Source organism: Mytilus californianus, unplaced genomic scaffold, assembly GCF_021869535.1.
Source record: "Mytilus californianus isolate M0D057914Y unplaced genomic scaffold, xbMytCali1.0.p SCAF_7, whole genome shotgun sequence".
NCBI lineage: Eukaryota > Metazoa > Mollusca > Bivalvia > Mytilida > Mytilidae > Mytilus > Mytilus californianus.
Window position 1 is genome coordinate 76,720,786 of NW_026262723.1, and position 26,193 is coordinate 76,746,978.

At 31.7% G+C, this 26,193-nt stretch overlaps 1 protein-coding gene across 4 annotated transcripts in view; it reads right to left on the reverse strand.

Moving 5' to 3' along the window:
• Positions 1-26,193, reverse strand: part of LOC127709020 (transient receptor potential cation channel subfamily M member-like 2) — a 66,660-nt gene that overhangs the window by 16,749 nt on the left and 23,718 nt on the right. For all 4 annotated transcript variants that reach the window (XM_052214289.1, XM_052214291.1, XM_052214288.1 and 1 more), the window contains exons 14-24: positions 25,014-25,143; positions 20,934-21,008; positions 20,536-20,682; positions 19,369-19,468; positions 15,313-15,538; positions 13,769-14,095; positions 13,163-13,303; positions 8,387-8,641; positions 6,283-6,457; positions 3,452-3,608; positions 1,752-1,939 (exon numbers count right to left, since the gene is read on the reverse strand). In XM_052214289.1, the coding sequence (XP_052070249.1) occupies positions 1,752-1,939; positions 3,452-3,608; positions 6,283-6,457; positions 8,387-8,641; positions 13,163-13,303; positions 13,769-14,095; positions 15,313-15,538; positions 19,369-19,468; positions 20,536-20,682; positions 20,934-21,008; positions 25,014-25,143 (1,921 nt within the window). The remainder of the gene's footprint in view (positions 1-1,751; positions 1,940-3,451; positions 3,609-6,282; positions 6,458-8,386; positions 8,642-13,162; positions 13,304-13,768; positions 14,096-15,312; positions 15,539-19,368; positions 19,469-20,535; positions 20,683-20,933; positions 21,009-25,013; positions 25,144-26,193) is intronic.

Sequence of the window (26,193 nt, forward strand, 5' to 3'; positions counted from 1 at the left end):
GAAAAAATAAAAAAGGAAAAAAAGAAAAAAAAAAGAAAAAAAAAACCCCACCCCCAAAATTTTTTGAACCCCCTTATGATTCATCACCCCCAAACTCAATCTCAGCCTTCCCTTTGTGGTATGGTACCTTGCAGTACAATTTCAGAGAGATCCATACACTTGAACACAAGTTATTGTCTGGAAACTAGAAAAATGCTTATTTTTGGCCCCTTTTTGGCCCCCAATTCCTAAACGTTTCGGGCAATTACCCCCAAACTCAATTCCAGCTTTCCCTTTGTGATATGGAACCTTGTAGTACAATTTCAGAAATATCCAAACACTTACACACAAGTTATTGTCATGAAACTAGAAAAATGCTTGTTTTTTGCCCCTTTTTTGGCCCCTAATTCCTAACATTTTGAGGCAATTACCCCCAAAATCAATTACAGCCTTCCCTTTGTGATATGGAACCTTGTGGTACAATGTCAGAGAGATCCATACACTTACACACAAGTTATTGTCTGGAAGTTACAAAAATGCTTATTGTTGGCCCCTTTTTGGCCCCTAATTCCTTAACTGTTGGTACCATAACCCCCAAAATCAATCCCAACCTTCCTTTCATGGTATTGAACCTTATGGTAAAATTTCATGGAGATCCATTCACTTAAACTAAAGTGAGAGTGCGAAAACCAATGTGTCTTCGGATGACGCCAGACGACGCCGGACGACGACGACGACGACGACGACGACGACGCCAACGTCATACCAATATACGACCAAAAAATTTTTAATTTTTGCGGTCGTATAAAAACTCGACATTAACCAATAAACCATGAAAATGGGGTCAAGGTCAGATGATACCTGCCAGACAGACATATACACCTTACAATCATTCCATACAATAATTAACCTATTGCTTATAGTTTAATAAAACAGATCAAATCATAAAAAAATTAACTCTGAGCAATGAACCGTGAAAATGAGGTCAAGGTCAAATAAAACCTGCCAGACTGACATGTACATTGTAAAATATTTCCGTACACCAAAGAAAATTGACCATTTGCATACAGTATTAGAAAAAATGATCAAAACACAAAAACTTTACTTTAACCACTGAACCATGAAAATGAGGTCAAGGTCAGATGACACCTGCAAGTCAGACATGTACACCTTACAATCATTCCATGCACCTAATATAGTAGACCTATTGCTAATAGTTTCTGAGATATGGACTTCACCACGAAAACTTAACCTTGTTCACTGATCCATGAAATGAGGTCGAGGTCAGATGAAAACTGTCTGACAGGCACAAGGACCTTGCAATGTACGCACATATTAAATATAGTTATCATATTACTCATAATAAGAAAGTAATTAACATTACAAAAAAACTTTTTTTCAAGTAATCACTGAACCATGAAAATGAGGTCAAGGACAATGGACATATGACAGACGGAAACTTCATAACATAAGGCATCTATATACAAAGTATGAAGCATCCAGGTCTTCCACCTTCTAAAACATAAAGCTTTTAAGTAGTTAGTTAACACCGCTGTGGCCGCCGCTGCTGCCCGATAACTATACCTAAGTCGAGCTTTCTGCGACAGAAGTCACAGGCTCGACAAAAATAACTGTAAATCACTCTGTTTCAATGTATTCTACATAACTTTATATCCCATGTAAAATTGTTTGAAGTCAGAACTTAATAAGTAAAATGTAACTTATTTCTTCTAACTTTATAATTCATTATACATACAGTATGTTATACTCACTAAAATCATTATAATAAGGGAACTTCCCACAGCACATCACAATCATACTTCTGACTATTCTGAATATATGGTTCAGAAGAATAAATGGTGGAACTAATGCAGGTCTGTCGTAGTACTCATATACCAGAGAAAATTTGTAAAACTTCCAAACTTGCTCAGATTTATCCTGGACCTTCTGAAAGGTGTCTCTGTAAAGACAATGAGAATCTTGCGAAATTATTCCTATTAGCGCTCTTTCTATAACGCATTTCTGTATCTGGTGATTATGCTTCAAATGTTTGGAATGTAAAAAATGTTCACAATGTGAAATACCGGTAATAGTAATATTATCTAATTTCTACTATTTATACTTATTGGGTAAATCTTATCTTACCCAAATGAAGATCATTTGTTGAGGATCTTCTAAACACCATTCCTGCCAAGTATTGTAAAATATAGAGAAAAAGACAAACATGGTTTCACCATAGGGTTTCAATGGGAATCATTTGATATCAATGCTGCCATGTTTGTCTCCTATCTAACTTCAAATCAGAATAATTTGTGGAAAGTCTCACAATCACGAATCCCCTTTAGTTTCAAAACATTTTCCATTGCAGTTTCTAGGTGGAAGATTTTTGACAATTGGCCAATCAGTATCACAGATTGACTCTGTGGTCAATGATTTTCATTTGAACAAAATGATGATCATTTGTAGAGGACCTTCCATACATCATTCCAGTCAAGTTTGGTTTAAATTGGCCACATAGATACAGAGAAGGACATGTGATTTTCTATTGGGACTCAAAGGGAACTTGTCACTATTAACTAAATATCCCAATTTTGCAAAATATTTCAAAAAGCAAATTTTATTGTGAATTTCTAGCATCATTAAAATATATGATAACAAGAGGTCTGTACTATAGGTCTTTGGGCAATGAATCTAAGTATAAAATTTAATAAACTGTTGACACAGAGATATGTCTAGAATGTACATAATTTGATAAAAATTTGCAAATGTTGAAATTAAATTAGCTATACTTTAACATGTATATTATGCGAAATATTCAAAGTCAATGAACCATGACTGAGGGTAAAGGGCCAAATAATTTCCATGGAAAAAAGATATTCCAATTCTAATACAACTGCATACCAAATATAATTGACTAATAATTATAAGTGGTCCCCCTTAAACTGACCTAATTACTAATTTTAACATGTAAACTATGCCAAAAGTTCTAAAGTCAAAAGACTATGACTGAGGTAGTAGGGCCAAATAATCTCCACAGAAAAGAGATGTGCCAATACTTATACAACTGCAAACAAAATATCATCGATTTACAATTAGTGATTTTCCTTAACCTGACCTAATCACAAATTTTAACAAATTGTTTACACAGCTGCCACTGAAAACAACATACCTAAGTCTTGCCTTTTGACTCCATCAAGTCAAGACAAAAAGTCAATAAGCATGAAACATGATCCAGTGCCCTAAATGTTGCAATTGTTAAATATTGACATTGGTTTTGGGGAAATGAACCAAAACACATGACTTAACCACACAAAATTTACAGACAGACAATTAACGGTGAATCTGTAAGACCAAACTGTACTAATTAATGAAACTGCAATAATAGAGGATAAAATATCTGATTGATATCAAAGCGATACCATAATGAAAAGACTTGACTGCAATATTTTCCATAAGAAATAAATATACTCACGAGAACATGGCAATCAATAGATTAACCAATAAGATATTTGTCAGCACCATATAAATAGCTAAGAGTAAAGGCACTATGGCATTCTGTTGGGGACATCTAGTCATTGTCCCATTTAGGTATAAGGCAGGATCATCTGTACATGATGATGGCTCTGATCCTAATTGAATAAAACAAAATATACATTCTCATAGGGCAAAAATATCTTTAAACATATTGTTGAAACAAATTAAATCTCATATAAAACATTTTGTTTTAGCTGCTGTTAAGTATGAACAAGAATGTGTCCATAGTACACGGTTGCCCCACTCGCACTATCATTTTCTATGTTCAGTGGACCATGAAATTGGGGTCAAAACTCTAATTTGGCATTGTAATTAGAAAGATCATAATTATCATAGGGAACATGTGTACTAAGTTTCAAGTTGATTGGACTTCAACTTCATCAAAAACTACCTTGACCAAAAACTTTAACCTGAAGCGGGCACTATCATTTTCTATGTTCAGTGGACCGTGAAATTGGGGTCAAAACTCTAATTTGGCATTTAAATTAGAAAGATCATATCATAGGGAACATGTGTACTAAGTTTCAAGTCGATTGGACTTCAACTTCATTAATAAACTGCTTCGCTGAGCTAAAATGGACACAATATTCAAGCTTGATACAGGTCTGAATTTGGATTGTAATTAAATATTTGACATATTATAGGTTTCTGAATAAATGTAGTCAAAGAACTTGAAATTGGTTATATGAATTGAATTTATATTCAATTAAAGATTTCTTTCTATTGTGCAATACACTGTGCTGTTGCGCAATACTAGTAAATCTGTTGTCAGACTATAAACAAATAAAGTTCAATAACTTCTCAATGTTATATTAGAAATTTATAAAAAAAACTAAAGGGAGGTTATCTTAATAGATATAAATCAGTCATCAAAGTTTAATGAAAACTGCTCTAAGCACTTCAAGGATATTGTCCAAAAACTTGAAAATCACCCCTTTTTTATGAATAAAATCTTGTAACTCGGAAACATAAAATCTAAAATTTATAAAAATCAAAAGGGAGCTTACAACAATAGATATAAACCATTTACCAAAGTTTCATAAAAAATGCTGAAAGCATTTTTGAGTTATTGTACGAAAACTGGAAAATCCCCCTTTTTGTAACGAATAAAACCCCATAAATCAGAAACGTATAGTCTAAAATTTATAAAAATCAAAAGGGAGCTCATGTCGATAGCATTAAACAATTCACCAAAGTTTCTTGCAAATTGGTGAAATTGTTTTTGAGTTATACTGTTGAAAACTGGAAAATCCCCCCTTTTTTAATGAATAAAACTCCAAAATAGGAAACGGTAAATCCGAAATTTATAAAAAACGAAAGGGAGCTCACGTCAATAGATATAAACAATTCACCAAAGTTTCATGCATATTGGTAAAAGCGTTTTTGAGTTAATGTCCGACATTTAGACGACGGAGGGACAGACGGACAGACGGACGGTCAACGGTATACCATAATACGTCCCGTAAACGGGCGTATAAAAACTACCTTGACCAAAAATGGACGGACGAACAAAGGAACAAACGGACATCGAACGGACGCACAGACCGAAAAACATAATGCCCCTAGGTGGGGCATAAAAATGTAAGGTAGCATTCAGAAGATCCTGCCATATGAGCTTTCTGAGTCATTATATAAATAACACATAGCTGAGAGGGTGATAGAGCAGATTGTTACCCCGAGAAAACATTGTCAACTGAGGTTAAGTCAAGGTTGACAATATTTTTTCAAGGGGTACCAATCTGCTCTATCACCCTCTCAGCTATGTGTTATTTAATTTATTATACTGAATGTTCTATCATTATTGTCTTTAACAGCTAAATTCTAAATTGACATCACTTACACATTACAGTTATTAGAAAAAACAACAGAAATGAAGCAAGATATTTTTTTCCCTTTTGACAGTGAATGAAGATGTTCTGAGGCCAAAACGTAGAACTTGATCATTGTCCAGAATTTATTGATGTAAATGCAATACATCGTCCTTTAAGTTATTGATTTTGATTGGTCTGCACAAGATTGTGACATTCAAAAAATTGTCTCTGGCTGAGACATGGGATAGAGTACATTATCTCCCTCGAATAAGCCAATCAAAATCTGGTATTTTAACATGAAGCATAATAAATACAATTATTATACAGGAAGCTTTACCAAACACAGTCTGACTGTAGTATTTTTCCAGTCATATCAACATTTTAGAATATATTACTTCTAAATACATTCTGTTAGTCAGAAATAAAGTTTTCTCACTGTTCCTATTTGACTTGTGCATAAAAAGCATGTTTGGCATAAAATTTTGATGAAATAACTACAAAACTTGTATAAAATTAATCAAAAAATAAAGAGCTGGGCCATGAGGGCATGATACGCTTGTCACTTTTTCAACAAATAAAGTTCCATACCTCCTCAATGTTATATCAGAAATTTATAAAAAAACTAAAGGGAGCTTATTTTAATAGATATATACCAGTAACCAAAGTTTCATGAAAACTGCTCAAAGTATTTTTGAATTATTGTCCGAAAACTAGAAAATCACCTCTTTTTTATGAATAAAATCCCTTAACTCAGAAAGGTAAAAGCTAAAATTTATATAAATTGAAAAAGGGAGCTTACGTCAATAGATATAAACAATTCACCAAAATTTCCCGAAAATTGGTTAAAGCATTTTTTAAGTTATGGTCTGACATGTTGACAATGGACGGACAACGGTATACCATGATACGTCCCATAAACGGGCGTATAATATCAGTAAACACAACACAATCAACTAACCTTCGATGTTTTCTATGAAAAGTTCCCCATACATCTGCCAATATGGTAGGTAAACAATATCCTTGAGAAGGCTCCAGCTTTGTGGAGCATTGGGAAACAAGTTGGCTTGATAGGTCACCCCAAAACTAAACACAAATACTGCTAATATCATGAAGAAAAACTGTATATCTGTGATCTGAAAAAAAGTTCAATGCATGGAACTTGACAGAAATCTATTGTCATACCAATATTGATCAAAATCTATAAAATATTGTTGAAAAGCTATTTCCATCTTCTTTCTATGTTGTGTGTGAACATACAGTAACTTCAGAAAATTTTTGCCATGTTTTTAGTATTGTGAAAATTGCAATGGAATAGGTTGAGCAAAACCAACAACTCACATTTTCAATTTTGATAGCATTATTTGTTAGCAAAATTTCCGGAAATAGACATAATTAATCTTGCATGTTTGTCCATTTTTCAACAATTGCAATAAAAAATGCAAGCCAAAATTTCTGAATTAACTGTATATATATTTAAACAAGTTATTTAAGATTTCCTCCTGCCTACCACAACAAGAGGCTCTCAAGAGCCTGAATCGCTCACCTGTATTTCAGAGGAGAAGATTTTGATATGTAAGCAAACTTGATGAACACTGTGTAAAATTGTCTTTAAAGGGCAATAACTCCTTAAGGGGTCAATTGACAATTTCGGTCATATCAACTTTTTTGTAGACCTTACTTTGCTGAACATTATTGCTGCTTACAGTTTATATATATCTATAATAATATTCAAAATAATAACAAAAAACTGCAAAATTTTGTTAAAACTACCAATTCTGTGGCAGCAACCACCCAACAATGGGTTCTTCGATTCGTCTAATAATTTCAGGGCCGATAGATCTTGACCAATTAAACAATTTTACTCGATGTCACATTTGCTCTAAAAGATTTAGTTTTTGAGATATAAGCCAAAAACTGCATTTGACCCTTATGTTCTATTTTTAGCCATGGCAGCCATGTTTGTCGATGGATACAAACTTTGGATACAATTTATAAACAAGATACCCTAAGGAACATTTAGTTAAAGTTTGAAGGTAATTGGCCCAGTAGTTTCAGAGGAGAAGATTTTTAAATGTTAGCAAACTTAATGAACAAATTGTGTAAAATTGTCTTTAAAGGGCAAATACTCCTTAAGGGGTCAATTGACAATAATGATCATATTAACTTTTTTGTAGATCTTACTTTGCTGAACATTATTGCTGCTTACAGTTTATATATATCTATAATAATATTCAAAATAATAACAAAAAACTGCAAAATTTTGTTAAAACTACCAATTGGGTGGAAGCAACCCAACAATGGGTTGTTCGATTCGTCTGAAAATTTCAGAGCTGATAGATCTTGACCAATTGAACAATTTTATCCCATGTCAGATTTGCTCTAAAAGCTTTAGTTTTTGAGATATAAGCCAAAAACTGCATTTGACCCTATGTTCTATTTTTAGCCATGGCTGCCATGTTTGTCGATGGATCAAAACTTCGAATACAATTTATAAACTAGATACCCCAAGGAACATTTATTCAAAGTTTGAAGGTATTTGGCCCAGTAGTTTCAGAAGAGAAGATTTTTTAAATAGTTTACGACGATAGATGACGACAACAGACGACGGACGATGACGAACCCCAAGTGATGGCATAAGCTCACATGGGGCCCTTTGGGCTCTGGTGAGCTAAAAAGGAAAACTGTTTCTTGATAAATAAACCAAATTATGCAAATAAATCTTCAACAATTACTTAAAATTGAACAATTTAGCAGGTGAACTTTGATAAAATAAAAATTTCATAATAAAATGACCTGAATCAAATTGAACCACTTCCATAATACAGCAAATTGATTGGCAAATTTTAGTAAGTAGAATTGAGTTGTTGGATTTGTTCATCCAAGGTTAAACTTCTATTTCTTAAGAGTAGTGCACTAACGTCAAATAAAGAGTATGGTGTCATAGTATCATCTTTAAGAGCCGTCCCCACTAGTCCCCAGTGAACTTCCCAATATAAAATATTTGGTTCTACATAATAAGTTTTCATGGCAATCTAATAAAACAAATACAAGAAAAAACATACCATTTTCCTGATCATAATCACTTTTGGTCCAATATTTTTCTCCACAAAAAAGAACTGCATTGTCCTCATGATATACATGGCTAAGGTTATACTGTAGGTCATCCTGGCCCAAAGGAAGTCCTCCTTTGACAGAGAGAATCTCATAATAAATGAGGACAAAAACAATATATACATGATCAAGTCAAACTTGTTCCACACACTGCCCCACCAACTGCGTAGTTTGTATAATAGGGATAACTGTTCTTTCATCAGTATCTGAAGAGAAAACAACAAAATGCAATAAGGCTGTATTCTGCAAATTCTATTTTCCACTTATTGGTGGCTCGTTGGCATTTAATTTTGCACTGACTGCATTGGAGGTCAAACATGGCTTACATACCAAATAGACAAAAATAGTTTTGGTGTTAAAAATAAACTGTTAACACAGAGATATGTCTTGCCTATTTGTTATTTTGATAATGCAAATGTTGAAATTAAAATAGCAATACTTTAACGTGTAAGTTATGAAAATATTTAAAGTCAATGAACCATGACTGAAGGTACAGGGCTAAACAATCTCCATGGAAATGAGATGTGCCAATGCTAATACAACTGCAAACCAAATACCATTGACTTTTCATAAGTCGTTCCCTTTAAACAAACCTAAACACAAACATTAACTTGTAAACTATGTAAAAGTTTCAAAGTCAATGAACCATAATTAGGGGGTGGGGTTATATAATCTCCATGGAAATAAAACTTGCAAATGCCAATACATTTGCATACAAAATATCATTGACTTTACATTAGTGGTTCATCTTAAACTGACCTAATCACAAACTAATACATGAAAACTAAGCAAAAGTTTCAAAGTCAATAGACCATGAATGAGAGGGCGGGGCCAAATAATCTCCATGGAAATGAGATATGCCAATGCTAATACAACTGCATACCAAATATCATTGACCTATCACTAGTGGTTCCCCATAAACTGACCTAATCACAAACTAATACATGAAAACTAAGCAAAGTTTCAAAGTCAACAGACCTTTACTGAGGGGGCGGGGCCAAATAATCTCCATGGTAATGAGATGTGCCAATGCTAATACAACTGCATACCAAATATCATTGACCTACCACTAGTGGTTCACCATGAACTAGACCTAATCACAAACTAATACATTGTTGATGCCGTCGCCGCCGACACCGGAAACAGCATACCTATGTCTTACTTTTTGACTCTGTCAAGGCGAGACAAAAATATAAACTTTAATACTGAGTGTTTTGATCAACTAAAAATGTTGCATCTTAGCTTTTTGTAAAATTATTACATGTTTCATTATTTTCCTATCTTGATGAAAGTGTGGTGAACAATATTATCAAAGATGGAAAATTGGTAAAATTTGTTGTTTATTGCGAACCAAATGAAAGTCTTCCACAGAGTCGTCTGCTCTTGACCAGTGTATTTAAACTTTTGTCTATTCTCTTGTCCTATTGAATAAATACAATAGCTATTGTTCTCTGTGTAGTTTTTTCACTGGGACCTTTAAATTTCTTCTAGGAGAAATCTATCACTCATTGATTAATTTACCTGACCAAAAAATTATCTTCTTTTTCGGCGGAAATAGTTGTATAAACTCGCATAAACTGCATGCATTATTGTATTTAATCAATATCAATAATATATTTTCAATCTGTTCAATATAAACATTTTGATAAACACTGATTTAATTATAAAAAGTTTATTTCTGACAAAATTTTTAGTACATGTATTGTTCCAATGAATTTGCATGTTCTTGTTGTTGTTCAGTTATAGAATACATTTATCAAGACCTTAATTTAAACACAATAATTTTCAAGTTTTTATTTGTCAAACACACAAAAAAAAGCAAATTTTAATAGGGAAAATATAAAAAATTTGTTCAGAAATCAACTTTTAATTTTTGAATCAGTGTTTATATTGAAACTATTAAAAATGAATTATTGATATTGAATAAATACAACACCACATGCAGTTTTTTTTAGTCCTTATTTAGTATTTGTACATGTATTTTCATTTTTGACAGTTCAATTTTTTGTTCAGGTAAATTAATCAGTGAGTGATAGATTTCTCTTGGAAGAAATTTAAAGGTCCCATCAAATAAACTACACAGAGAACAAAAGCTATTGTATTTATTAGATGGGACAAAAGAACTTACAAAAGTTTAAATCGACAGGTAACTTGCAGGTGAATCTGTGGAAAAGTATCATTGGGTTCGCAATAATATTATAAGTCTAAAGTATGTAAGGTTTTAATAACCACCTATATTTATATGTGGCCAAATTTTTTGAACCCCCTCATGATTCATCACCCCCAAACTCAATCCCAGCCTTCCCTTTGTGGTATGGTACCTTGCAGTACAATTTCAGAGAGATCCATACACTTGAACACAAGTTATTGTCTGGAAACTAGAAAAATGCTTGTTTTTAGGCCCCTTTTTGGGCCCCAAATTCCTAAACGTTTAGGGCAATTACCCCCAAACTCAAACCCAGCTTTCCCTTTGTGATATGGAACCTTGTAGTACAATTTCATAAAGATACATACACTTACACACAAGTTATTGTCCTGAAACTAGAAAAATGCTTGTTTTTTGCCCCTTTTTTGGCCCCTAATTCCTAAAATTTTGAGGCAATGACCCCAAAAATCAATCCCAGCATTTCCTTTGTGATATGGAACCTTATGGTATAATGTCAGAGAGATCCATACACTAACACACAAGTTATGTCTGGAAGTTACAAAAATACTTATTTTTGGCCCCTAATTCCTTAACTGTTGGTAACATAACCCCCAACATCAATCCCAACCTTCCTTTTGTGGTATTGAACCTTATGGTAAAATTTAATAGAGATCCATTCACTTAAACTAAAGTTAGAGTGCGAAAACCAATGTGTCTTCGGACGATGATGACGACGTCGGACGACTACGACGCCAACGTCATACCAATATACGACCACAAAATTTGTTTGCGGTCGTATAAAAATATAAGCTATATACCCTTTTGGAGCAGGGGAAAACCTAATTTTTTCTCACAAAAGTTATAATATCCTCGAGGAACCCTTAATCAATTGTGTAAACTTAATAGTAATAAACAGTTATACACATCTCTGTAAAGAAGAAACCATTTGCATAAATATCAATAACGTGAAATGTGGATAAAAATATAGCAGTTCAATATTACTAGTTCATAAAACTAGCTACTGCATTGAGGTTATTTTAGCTATTTTGCAAAAAGGACAAAAATAAACTATAATTTATGTTTTTACATATAAATAATGAAATTTTTCAAAAGACACTTATAAATATGATTCCATAAATAAACTCACACATTGTTTTTTTTTTTTTAATGTTATGCCAATTTAGGCATTATTCTTAGAAATGCATGAATATATATATATATATATATAGTATATATATAGAGGCAAACACAGAACTTGCATTGCCTACCTTAAACCTTGTGAGCTAAGAATAACATATGGATTATGATTGCTAGCAAACAAACACTGGCTTTTGATTATATAACACAGAAAACTTAAATTTTTATTCTGTAAATATGATTCATTGATCCAATAGTGAATAAGACATTAAAAGTTGTCAACATAAACAATATATCATCTACCATATAAAGAATTGTAATGTTAAAGACCATTAATCAATTATGTTGTTTAGATTACCTTGATGATTGTTGACACATTACTGTAAATAAAAGTATGCAGTCTTTTATAATATTGGCCATTCATATTTCATATTTTTCTATTAAAAGAATTTTTATAGATTTCATTTATAATGGACATAATTGTAGGTATCAAATTACAGTTTTAAATGTAAAATTTAATTTGTATCTGTATCTGTTATTGTCCAAGTTATTAGAAGAAATACATTAATTGTGGATCCCACTGGAAGACCTATTAGAAGAAATGAAATTAATACAGCTTTCCTATGACATGCTTTCTCCACACTCAAACAATTATAAACTTCTAATGAATATTTTAATGTTTAAATACCAATGAGTGAGAAAAAAAAAATAAATAGTAGCAAAATATATAACTAGCTGCATTAATAATAGATATCTGGCTTGAAACATATTATTACCGATTCATGTTCAACTTTGATGTAACGACAACATAAAATCTATATTGAAAAGGCACAGAAAGTTTAACTACATTAGTTTTTTTAAATTTACTATGTGAAGAAAATATAATTTGATATACATAGCTGTTTTGTACTTATGACAAATGTTACATATGCTTTGAATTCATTTACTGTGTATATTTGTGGAATATCAATTTTCGCAGATTTCATGAGTAGAGGAATACCATTTATTCAAATACTTGACAAAATATTAATGTTAAGTTACTTTGATAGGAGCCAATATCATACTTATTCAAAACTCAAGTATAGGGCAGTCATGGTGCCTTCAAACATGTTTCACCCAGCAACATTCTTAATGTGCCTGTCCCAAGTAAGGTGCCTGTAGTTCATGTCTGTCATATTTGATTTTCATAAATTGTTTTATTATAAATTAGGCCATAAGTTTTCTCAATTGAATTTATTCAAATTTTTCGTGTCGGGGCCTTTTATAGTCGACTATTCTGTATGGGTTTTTCTCATTGTTGAAGGCCGTACAGTTGCCTGTAATTGCTTATATCCACTTATTTAAAACTTTGGTGGATAGTTGTCTCATTGACAATCATACCACATCTCCTTATTCTCAGATGGTATCTAGATTTTTCTCAAAGTTGTTTTACAAATTGAAGTACCTGTCTGACTTCCTCCGTCACCATAGTGACTGTCCATCCCCAAGTTATATACTCATACACAGATATTCCACCATCATCTGTAGCATGTAAATCTGTCAGTACAAACAATGTAAATATTCCTATAAACACCAGGTAGGAAATCTGAAAGAGGCAAAGATTAATGATCCACTATTATCTATATCAAGTAAATCTATCACGATATTCCTATAAACACCAGTTAAGAAATCTGAAAGAGGCAAAGATTAATGTTCCACAATTATCTATATCAGGTAAATCTGTCAGTACAAACAATGTGAATATACCTATAAACACCAGGTAGGAAATCTGAAAGAGGCAAGGATCAATGATCCACTATTATCTATATCATATAAATCTGTCAGAACACCAAGTAAGAAATCTGAAAGAGGCAAAAGTTAAAGTTCCAAATAATATAACTTATCAATATAATTTAACTATGATATATATGACAGCCTTCAAAAGCAAAAAGGTGCAAATATAAGATTATATTGATTTCGCATATGAACATGTATTTCTTTGATTTTAATTTAATCTGATCTAACATTCTTTTCATAAGAGTAAACTTATAAAAAGAGTCGTAGACCTTACCAAATAGATCCAGAATTTAGTGACAGGTGCTGTGTAGAAGTAATAAATGGCATAAGGTATGCTGATTGTGTCATCAGTATTTCCACAAGCACACATGGCAACTTTGTAAAATTTTCCATGTTTTTTTGGCTTCAATTCTTTCTCTGTAAAGTCTATTGTGTTTTCAGGTGTCACTTTATTTGTCGTGGCATGAGGATCTTCTGACATGGCCATACATTCTTCCTCGATTATTTCTTCTTCCTCCCTTTCTAAATCTTCCCCCGGAGCTTTACTGGTAATAAACTTAATTGCAGGGATCAGGAATGGAATAAAAATGCTGATGATAATCTGAAAATAAGAAAATGTTGTATTATCACACATAATCAAATATCTTCATACCCATTCAATTATTATTAAACAATTACTGATACAACCTTATTTTAATTCTATTTTCATTTTAGGCTACTGCCTTTTTAAACCTACACAGGTATAATATCCTTAAACAGTTCTTTTAGGCAAAACTTACTGGAATACCTTTTAGTCATATAAACAAGAAAGCACACATTGATGGGCTAATCGTACTCCCATACATTATTCAAAGTTACAGAAAACAGGAGCAGAAGGACTTATTATGTTCAGTAGTATTGGAGAATTGTGTGAAAAAAATTTGACATATTGAAAAAATCAAACAATTGGCAAACAAAAAGTAGGTATCTGACAGATCAGAAAATTGCTCATAGAAAGAAAATAGTATTATTTCAATCTCAAAAAGAATTTTTACCTGTCTTTTATTTATAATTCCCCTTTAACTTACATGTGAAAGATATATAAAATCGCATATATGTCAAACTTAGATCTAATCTTTATTTAATACATCAACTATTAAAAAACTTTAGGAATAAATGACTGCAAGTCGATCAAGTCGACAAGAAAATAGTTTCAGCAAAAATAACCTAGTTTACAGTACTACCGTTATATGACAAAAATTTGAGTTAACATAATTTATGAAATATTTCTATCTGATATTCTTCGTGAGTACCAAAATCTCATATCCTTATATCTGATTATATATTTAGTTACCTTGTTATCCAAGAAGTTTGCAGATAAAATTATGGATTTAACATTTTGTCTTGAATATCTAAATGAATTCAAATCACAAATGCAGTAGAACACCTAAGAAAACACTATTTCCACTATCCTCCCATTGACCCTTAGACGATATGCAAACTGCAAATGTTATCCTCTGCTTTGGAATTGCATAAGTGATATATGTAATGTTTAAAGTTTCATGAAAAATCCTGTATCATCCCATGGGAAAACGAAATTTGAATTAATGCAAAGGGTCTGATTTTCATGTCAATACTTGCATTACCTAGTAGAATAAATTAAGCAATATTACTTTTGAAACATCCTTTATCTATCTTAATTATTCCATTTCAGGATCTCATACTATGCTTTGTTCACAGCTGCTTCAGGGATGAAGATATCAAACAATTTAATGAAACCTTAATCAGTAATGCTTTAGCCCAGACCTACTTACATGATATTAAGAATCAATAATATACCTTCATGTTAGATGTATAAAGAGCCATTCTACCCTTCCAAATACTGTTGAGTTTAGCCATACATGCTGTTTGTCCCATGAAATCCATCATCTCATTAGCATCAGCTATCGTAAACTGTGTGGTATTACCATACTGTTCTACTGTCTGTACTAACATGGATGTGGCTAAATATCGGTTCTGTATGTAACACTCTGTTATCAAACTACATGCTAGACCCTCATAAAACCTAAGAAAGACCCATGAGCTCTTTAGAATACCTGATAGTGATATACACAAAACTCAGACAAAAAGAAATATTCCCCTTAACTGTATGTTCATGAAGAATTTCCTCTTGAAGTAATTTTTTTTTACTTATTGATCATGATTGTGGATAATGTATTTGATCAACCATATATTTTCATTTTCAAGTTTGGTTTCGACTTTAAAACCAGCATAAGAAACAATTGACAACAGGCACAAAGAAATTATAAGATTTACATGACCTTTTCCATATGGTAATCATTAAAAATTCAAATCACTCGCCAACATTAGCTAACTGTTTCATTTTATGCTTTTCTTTACAGTCTGTTGTGCTGTGCTTCCATAGCTGACCTAAACCAATGCCAAACTGTATAATGACATTTTTATATGTGCATAGTTTCATCACACTTTCTCACATAATTGGATATAATTGTGTATTGTTGATATTGCATTTTTATTATTGGTGCAGTTTGTTGCACCATGTTCTCCTACATGAGCAAGTTATATAGCATGAACAACAAATGCTATGTTTTTTAAAAAATAGTTCTATTTCTTTTATTTAAAAATACTATAGGGTTTTGAAATATTTTCTCAGCCAATTTTTATGCAATCAACATGTTACCACAGTCATTAATATGATAATTCAAAATTTGGACCCTTGGATTGATTGATTGATGTTTAATGCCACTCTCAGATTCAGAACTAATGGCTTTTTAGCGGTGGTCAGTTTTCATTGGGAGGAAGCTGGAGTGCCCTTGGACAATTTAAGATAAAATGCTTCGCTGGGGCGCAGCTTGATACGACCGCAGAGGTCGAACCCTGAACAGTTGGGGCAAGTATGGACACAACATTCAAACTTGATACAGCTCTGAATTTGGATTGTTATTAAATATTTGACACAGCATAGGTTTCTGACACAGAAAGAATGTGGTCTATGAACTTGAATTTTTTTAATTTACCTATTATGGTCCAATGTCCAAAATCAAAATACATGGTTAGATTCAGCATATCAAAGAACCCCATATATTCAATTTTTGTTAAAATCAAACAAAGTTTAATTTTGGACCCCAACTTGGACAAACTTGAAAATTGGGCCCATAATAAAAAATCTAAACACATGTTTAGATTCAGCATATCAAAGAACCCCAAGAATTCAATTTTTGCTAAAATCAAACTAAGTTTAATTTTGGACCCTTTGGACCTTAATGTAGACCAATTTAAAAAACGGGATTTAAAATTAAAAATCTAAATACACAGTTAGATTTGGAATATCAAAAAACCCCAATAATTCAATTTTTGATGAAATCAAACAAAGTTTAATTTTGGACCCTTTTGACCTCAATATGAACCAATTTGATAGCGGGGCCCACAAATAAAAATTCTAAATTCATGGTTAGATTCAGCATATCAAAGAACCCCATATATTCAATTTTTGTTGAAATCAAAAAAAGTTTAATTTTGGACCCCAACTTGGACCAACTTGAAAACTGGGCCCATAATCAAAAATCTAAACACATGTTTAGATTCAGCATATCAAAGAACCCCAAGAATTCAATTTTTGTTAAAATCAAACTAAGTTTAATTTTGGACCCTTTGGACCTCAATGAAGACCAATTTAAAAAACAGGACCCAAATTAAAAATCTAAAAACACGGTTAGATTTGGCATATCAAAGAACCCCAATAATTCAATTTTCGATGAAATCAAACAAAGTTTAATTTTGGACCCTTTTGACCTCAATATGAACCAATTTGATAGCAGGGCCCACAAATAAAAAATCTAAATACATGGTTAGATTCAGCATATCAAAGAACCTCATATATTCAATTTTTGTTGAAATCAAACAAAGTTTAATTTTGGACCCCAATTTGGACCAACTTGAAAACTGGGCCCATAATCAAAAATCTAAATACATGTTTAGATTCAGCATATCAAAGAACCTCATTTATTCAATTTTTGTTGAAATCATACAAAGTTTAAATACTGGACCCTATCTTGGATCAACTTGAAAACTGGGCCCATAATCAAAAATCTAAACACATGTTTAGATTCAGCAAATCAAAGAACCCCAAGAATTCAATTTTTGTTAAAATCAAACTAAGTTTAATTTTGGACCCTTTGGACCTCAATGTAGACCAATTTAAAAAACAGGACCCAAAATTAAAAACCTAAATACACGGTTAGATTTGGAATATCAAAGAACCCCAATAATTCAATTTTAGATGAAATCAAACAAAGTTTAATTTTGGACCCTTTTGACCTCAATATGAACCAATTAGATAACGGGGTCCACAAATAAAAAATCTAAATACATGGTTAGATTCAGCATATCAAAGAACCCCATATATTCAATTTTTGTTGAAATCAAACAAAGTTTAATTTTGGACCCCATTTTGGACCAACTTGAAAACTGGGCCAAAAATCAAAAATCTAAATACATGTTTAGATTCAGCATATCAAAGAACCTCATATATTCAATTTTTGCTAAAATCAAACAAAGTTTAATTTTGGACCCTTTGGACATTAATGTAGACCAATTTGAAAACTGGACCCAAAATTAAAAATCTAAATACACTGTTAGATTTGGCATAACAAATAAATAAATGTGATCAAAGATTTTACAAATCTAATGCGCCATACTGTGCAATTAAAGATTACTTCTTGAAATTTTTCAATATTTGAAATTTGAAAAAAAAATAATATTTGAAGAATAATTCTTTTTAATTTCTGAAATCTGAAATGAGAAAAAATTGGCCCCCCACAATTTCTTTTTATCCCCCCCCCCTCTTTTTCCCCAAAAAAAATTCTTTCCCTCAAGATATGGTCATAATCTCAATTCAAATTTCCAATGGAGTTGGCAACCATAATTACCCATTTAAATTTACCATAGTGCTAACTTAATCTAATTTATAATAGAATTAATAAAAATATAGTGTCAAATCTTTCATATGGATTTTTTTGTAAAAAAAAAAGATGAAAACATTTGCAGATATTTTTACTGGTCTTCCTTTATAAATATGCATTTCTTTAAACATAATTTAAAAGCAGTGTAAGGGAAGTAACCAAAACGTTGTATTTGGATTACCTCCCTTACACTGTTTTAGATTATCTTTATTGTTCATTAACCATTACTTTATACATAATTTAAAAGCAGTGTAAGGGAGATAATTTCAATGATGTATTTGATTTATCTCCCTTACACTGCTTTAAATTATGTTTTGTACTAAAGTATTTGTCCATTAACCAGGACAACCTTGTTTTTCCCCCTTTTTTGCCCCTAATTCCTAAACGGTTTGAGCCATAACCCCCCAAAGCAAATCCTAACCATCCCTTTGTGGTATGGAAAATTGTAGTATAATTTCAGAGAGATCCATACACCGTTCCACAGTTATTGTCTGGAAACTAGAAAATGCTCATTTTTGGCCCCTTTTTGGCCCCTAATTCCTTAACTGTTGGTACCATAACCGCCAAAATCAATCCCAACCTTCCTTTTGTGGTATTTAACCTTATGGTCAAATTTCAAAAAGATCCATTCACTTAAACTAAAGTTAGAGTGCGAAAACCAATATGTATTCGGACGACGACGCCGGACGACGACGACGACGACGACGCCAGACGACGACGACGACGACGACGACGACGACGACGACGACGACGACGACGACGACGCCAACGTCATACCAATATACGACCACAAAATTTTTTTGCGGTCGTATAACTAGTCAACATTCACATCATTGAAATAGATATTTTGAATGCAAGGCAGTACCAGAATGACTGAAATACCATTTCAATAATACATGAACAAGATAATTACTTAGAATTTTCCATGTATGACAAGCTTAGCTCCATATCTTCATCAGAATCTGCTATGTTTGATAAAGCTTTGGTCAAAGCACTGGCCATCAGAGCCGAACCTGAAAAGAACCCAAACATTGTCTTTTAGAAATTTCTGTACATATAAAAAAGAATATTAAGGATATACAATACAGAAGTAGTGAAAGATAACATACTGTGAAATCTTTATTAATTGTGGGATACCAATTTTCATGGATTTCATGAGTAAAAATAAACCATGAATTTAAATGTCCAACAAAGTACATGTTTTCTAAAGGCTTGTGTGCAGACTTTCATAAAACCTTGATATAAAATATCCCAGAAAATACCATTTTTCCTCAATAAACAAAAAAAAGTAACCCTGAATCCACAGTAACTAAAATTAGCATGTTATTTTTGCTATGCTGCTAATACTCTGTAATAGATACCTAATTTGAGGTAAACACTCTGATGTTATCAAATACAGTTGCATGAACTTGAAAGGGAAAGTAGACATGATATTTATGAAAGCAGGTGAAATCTTCCAAAAGGCATTAAGCTAGAGGCAAATTAATACTTTGGTTAGTTTTCTCTCATCATAAAGTTTAAATATGGTTAGTTTTCTCATTAAAATGTTTAAATATAACAGTGATCTCTAGGTCATAGCCAAATGTCCTATGCCACTGTGTAAATGAGAAATAAAATTGTGTGTTCAGTATTGAGTTGTACAACAGGAACATAGATTACATTATAAAGCGTATTTCAAGCTTTTGTATTTCAGCCACATGGACTTATTTGAGACCTTCCCTTGTTGATCAATTTTGTATTCAAAGTTTCTGTAATGTTATGCATGACCATAACTATATCCACTTGAGGCTCGGGCTAGGGAACAACAAGTGATCTCAAAGTTTATGTGTAAATCAATTTTCAAAGCAATGGGCAGCTTTATTGCTTGTTGTGGTTATTAGCATTGTGTATGAGTTTCTTAACATTTGAATGAGGCAAACTTACGCTAGAGTGCGGAAACGAAAATGGACAGACGGAATGACGGACGGACGGTCAAGGGTAACCCTTAATGCCCCCATCGCCCAAAGTGGGGGCATAAAAATACCTTGAAATGGTTGTCTTTATTATGGTTCTAAGTATGTAAAATAATAAACCAACTTACATGTATAATCTCTTCCACGTTTCCAGAAAAGCATTGCTATATCTTTCCTATTCATCATCACTGCCCATAGAAATAATTCTTTGTTTGGATTATCAAAATAAACTTTCATTTTAGATCTTCTTTTGGAAAAGGCCATATGTTTTCTTTCTGTAAAAATAAACATTGAAACTTTTTCCAAATAAACAAAACTCAAAATCCTGTAAATAGCATCTATATAATGTTTAATTTTCAGAGTCTGAGGAAAACTTTCTGTTTTATTCTCCAATATCTGTATTTCTACAAAATAATTACAATAACGTACACTTTAATATAAATGTTTGCAAAGTCAAGAAAAAACCTTTAACCAGCATTGGCAATAGTCTACCTTAATAAGATACATTGTACATCATTTTACTTACTTTCTGTTTCTTGTGTTTTTATATATCCTAATTTGGGTAGTACATTTCCTACAATGTAAGTTGAACTGCTGCTTCCTAGAAAAAATCATTGAAAATAACATCAGCTGATAACAAGCAAAATTTTACTATGTGCATGTATATGGTAATAAAGGTAAATAAGCATAATACACTAAGCTGCACATCAGGTTACATAATGCTATGGTTTTCTTGCCTAAGCCTAAGTTTCAGGGTGTTATTTTTTTTTAGGTTTTATACCATGACTTTAACCAATGTTTAGGTCTGAATTCCTAAGATCATCTTCATGACTGTGCTATGTGTATGTGAGAAAAATTTAGGTTTGAAAAAAAAAGTTATATATAATACATAATTTATCTAATAAGTAATACAGTCTACAATTCTAATTCATTATATTGACCTTCAATCAAACAATTTGGAAAAATTTCTTTGACATAAGGAAGCTTGGTCCAAAGTGTTGCTTTGAAAGATTTTTACCATTCTGTGTACACGAAAATGTGTGAGTCTTTCAAAGAAGATGGGTGTTGCCTGCCATCTCCAGATTATATTAGTCTAAGTTCATATTTTAGTAATTTTTTTGGATTTTTTGGATTTTCATCTTCTTTTCATTTTCCCATGATGTTGTCTTTCTTTGTTTTTTCATCTAATGTTTTCTTGTTGTTCCCTTGTTATCTTCTTAAACAATCCAATAGAAGTTTGTTTGAGTGATATTTTTTTTTATAGAAACTAAATTCTAAAAGGGATAACTATATTTTAAATGCACTATTAGGTAAATAAAGCATCCTTATAAGGAAGTTGGTATAGTAAAGCATACAATACACTAAGATATATATATAATTTGGTTGAAGATATTTTTTTATGTAAAAATGATGATATGATGATGTGAATGGTCACAGTATGCACATTATTATAGTATTTTATGAATGAATAAATTTGCTTTTAGTAAAAAGTTACAACCAGTATGTTAATAGCTAAAATAATGGTACTTTTGTTTGCTTCTGTCACCTGTCTTCTGCTCACCTATCAGGTGCATTATAATCTCTTATATTAACTTAATACCACAAAACTAATAAAACAAGCAGCAATGGACAGAAATTTCAGTATACTGATAAGCAGAAATGAATACATATATATTTATATGACAGATTTTTGTGTCTCTGAAATTGCCACTTCACACATTCTACTTTGTGAGGACCACCTTACCATTGACATTTTCTTCCAACTGATCAATATATTCAGAACGTTAAAAAAACAATAAACTTTATATGCGAGAGGAAGATTGATTGATTGGTGTTTAATGCCACTTTCAGTACTATTGCGCTACTTCCTGTGGGTCAGTTTTATTTGTTAAGGAAGCCGGAGATACTAGAGAGAACCACTGAACTTGGGTATGAAAAACTGACAATCACAGCTGTGTAAGCAAAAAATATACTCTCATGTGCCTTTAAAAATCCTACCATTAAAGAAGTACAATACTAATGACACACCACTTTGGACATTATATATAGAATGGGAAGCACAACCAAGCCACTCAAGCATTAAATGTAGGTTCTGATGCAAAATTGCTTTGTACTACACAAAAATGATTGCAGTTAGGAAATATCACTAAAATATCACAATTGATTTCTGAAATAAGGAGCTACATGCAAAACTTAAGTCAAGTGAATCTAAAATATAAGCAGGAATTTACTATATGCGAAACTAAGTGGTGAAATAAATTTCATTTGTATTATAATCAGGGGAATTGACAAAAATTAGATTGAATGTAACATTATCAATCAGATGTAACACGAAGCCTATCATTGTTACAAAAATATATTGTACTGTAAAAAAAACCCAATATGTTTTGAAACAAAATTGAAACACCATAAAAGGTTTTCAAGAAATACATCATTCACTAATATAATTCAAGTATAGACTGTAGTCATTATGACTCAAAGGGTTATCAAACTGTTTTATACTATGACAGAATTGTTGGTGTGCCATTAAAGGTTTCTCAGTAACTGACTCAAAATTCAAAACTGAAACAAACCATCCATACAAACTGAGGTTGATTTTACAGACTTAATTGGTTACTGAACATACAATTTGACAACAAACACACTTAAAATTGCTATCATAGAAATTGGTAACACCTGAGGAACAGCCACCTGAGCAAATTTAATCTTATCAGCAAACATTTTTTTTTAACAGATGTAGTAACTATCAGATTAGTCCTATAATATGTGCCTTCGCATTATATTTCATTATTAAACGTTTTCATGCTGATATTTTCATTTTTTTTAAATGTGACACATTGATAGTAAAAACAAAAAAAAGAAAATAAGAAATAGCAAAATAGCAAAATAAGAAAAAAGAAAATATCAGAAATATACAGAAATAGAAAATAATGCCCAAGGTCATATATTATAGGACTACTATCAGATCAGTTGTAAGAAAATGTTTTGGTGATCCATGTGATAAATTTGAATCTTATCTACTTACTATCATCTGGCCCTGTATCATTGAATAAATGATTGAAATATGAAAATGTTCTTTACCTACAGAAATGTGATGTTTAAATAGCTAAGCAACAGAACATCATGGTTTTATAAACTATATGATAGTGAAACAACAGTAGTATACAGTCCACCTATCCTACTATTTATGGTAACAAAAATCTTTTTTTATAGGTTATTTGTAAAAAAAAAATTCTCACAGCGAAGAACAATCTTTCCTATGAAAATTACCACATTGGCTATACCAACAACCAATTAACTGCCCACCAATTTTCTTCCATAGGACAGAAATTCTTACTAGATGTGTTGGTACAAAACAAATGCCCTGATTCTAGCAATTAAGATGTAAAAATGGGCTATAATTCTATCCATAATGAAAAAAAATTAACAAAACATGTGATCTATAGCTAATCGTTATGGAACTACATACCAAAAGTCAGGCACAACAAAAAGTGTGAACTACAATCATATTTCTGAATGGCGGAGAAAAAAGGACAGAACGAAAAATGTCTGCTAAGCAGGAGCTAATAATATTTTAGTTGATAGGAAAATTCAACCAAAATGCATAAATGCATATTAGGATCTAACACATATTACACTTGTCAATGAAAAGTAAACATTTGTAGAATATGATATTGACCACTGATCACCACTGATCAACAATTTAATATCCAAATACAAATGTTGTGAACATAATAAAATTGAGAATGGAAATGGGGAATGTAAGTTAGTGGTGAATACTTGTTTATTGTAAAACAGAATATTTGTGCAGCTCAAAATCAGTTGAATTAATCAATACCAATTTATAAGAACATATAAATTAATTGTATGAGAGGAGTTGCAGTGACAAAGTGGGTTCTAAAAAACATTAAAATTTCTAAGCTGAAGGGGGCAAAACTTGAAATGACAGGATAAATGCTGAGCATGGCCAAAATTTCTAAATTCAAAATCAGGAAGATTCCTATATTGTCCAAATTATACTATATAATACCAAACTTTTTGTTTTTCAAGCATATAATGATATAAAGATAAGTAAAACTTTACTCCATTACCACTTTGTGGTGGACTAGTATACATGTAGTATGTAACTGTTCTATTACACCCAGTCCTTTTGGTAAATAACTACCCTAATGGTGTTACAATAAATACATTAAGCAAAAAGATTGATTTTACTAATTAAGGTAGCAATGTATTCATAATACACAAATATGAAAGAAAGAAATATTTAAGTAGCATATATTTCTAATAAATGGCAGGTTTTGCTGATGCTCTTAATACTCATTCCAATACAATACTAAAACATTTACATGCATATGTCATAAAACTTCTAGTTTTGGTTACTGCAGTTAAACTCATCTAAAAATTGAACATAGATAATACATACATGTGTAATACAATATATTGTACTAAAAAAATCCTTAAAGTTGATTTTATAATTTAATCTATAAATAAAAACAAAATAACTGCAAATCACAAGAGGTGCTTCTAAAGAAGGAAAATTTCAACACAGATCATGTATCATCTAGATAAATCCACTTATATTTGCATAAAAAGATGTCGTTATTACCTTTGTAAGGGTTTAAAGCTTCATCTCCCAGAAGATGAACAATCACTTTACCAATCTGTACCAGTAAATCTGGAGGCTGTTCAAGGAATGTACTTAAAGGTCGGCAACAGAAATAAGCTCCCCAGGATTGCTGAAAAAAATCAAATAGTTCTATATGACCAGTTTTATGCATTGTGTACAATTGGTAAAATCATAGTTAAAAACCACTAAAATGTCTGGGTTTTGCAGGATTAATTATTTTCATATGTTAGTGGTGGTTTGTGGTGGATTGTGGTAGGAGGGAAAACCTTTCTATTTCTGTATACATGAAATATCATGATAAGAAACCAGCAACAAATAATACCATCTGAAGCCATCAGAAACCATGTTTAGATAACTAGTTTTAGACTTGATAATACTATATTCTAAAAATAATATAACTACAGGTACTACATTTTCAAAATATCAATCAAACTATTCTGTAGAGATATAATAATTATAATAATAAGATGTGGTATGATTGACAATGAGACAACTCTCCACCAGAGACCAAATGACATAGAAGTTTACAACTGTAGGTCACTGTACAGCCTACAACAATGAGCAAAACCCATACCATATAGTAAGCTTTAAAAGGCACCAAAATGACAAATGTAAAACAATTCAAACAAAAATACTAACGATCTGATTTAAGACTATATCAATACAAAAATTCTTGGTTAATATAGATATCATTTTTTTTAAACTCTTGAGATGCAGTACATACAGTAATTTACCATTGTATTTTTTGTACACTTTCACTTTAAAACCATTTCAGCATAACATTATTAACTGAGTATGGGAATGAATTCACAGATCACAATATTATTCTTTAACAAACAAGCTCTTTAGATAAAAATTTCTAGTCACAATAAAACTGTATTAGTACATTGTAATTGCTTTTGAAAGTCTATTTATACAAAGCTTTTGTTCTGTATCACCAGATGAATAAACTTGATGAAAGTAATGTCCAATATATGCCTCTGATGATGTTATTTCACTACAGAAATGAAAATCCCAACTGTGGCTTTAAGCAATTCAAAACCAGTCTATTACATGAAAACAGCCAACAGTGTGTACATGGAATATGAATTCATCGGAAAATTTTTTTTTAATTTGCTTTATTTCAATAAAGAATATTTGTTCATATTTTTTGCAAATT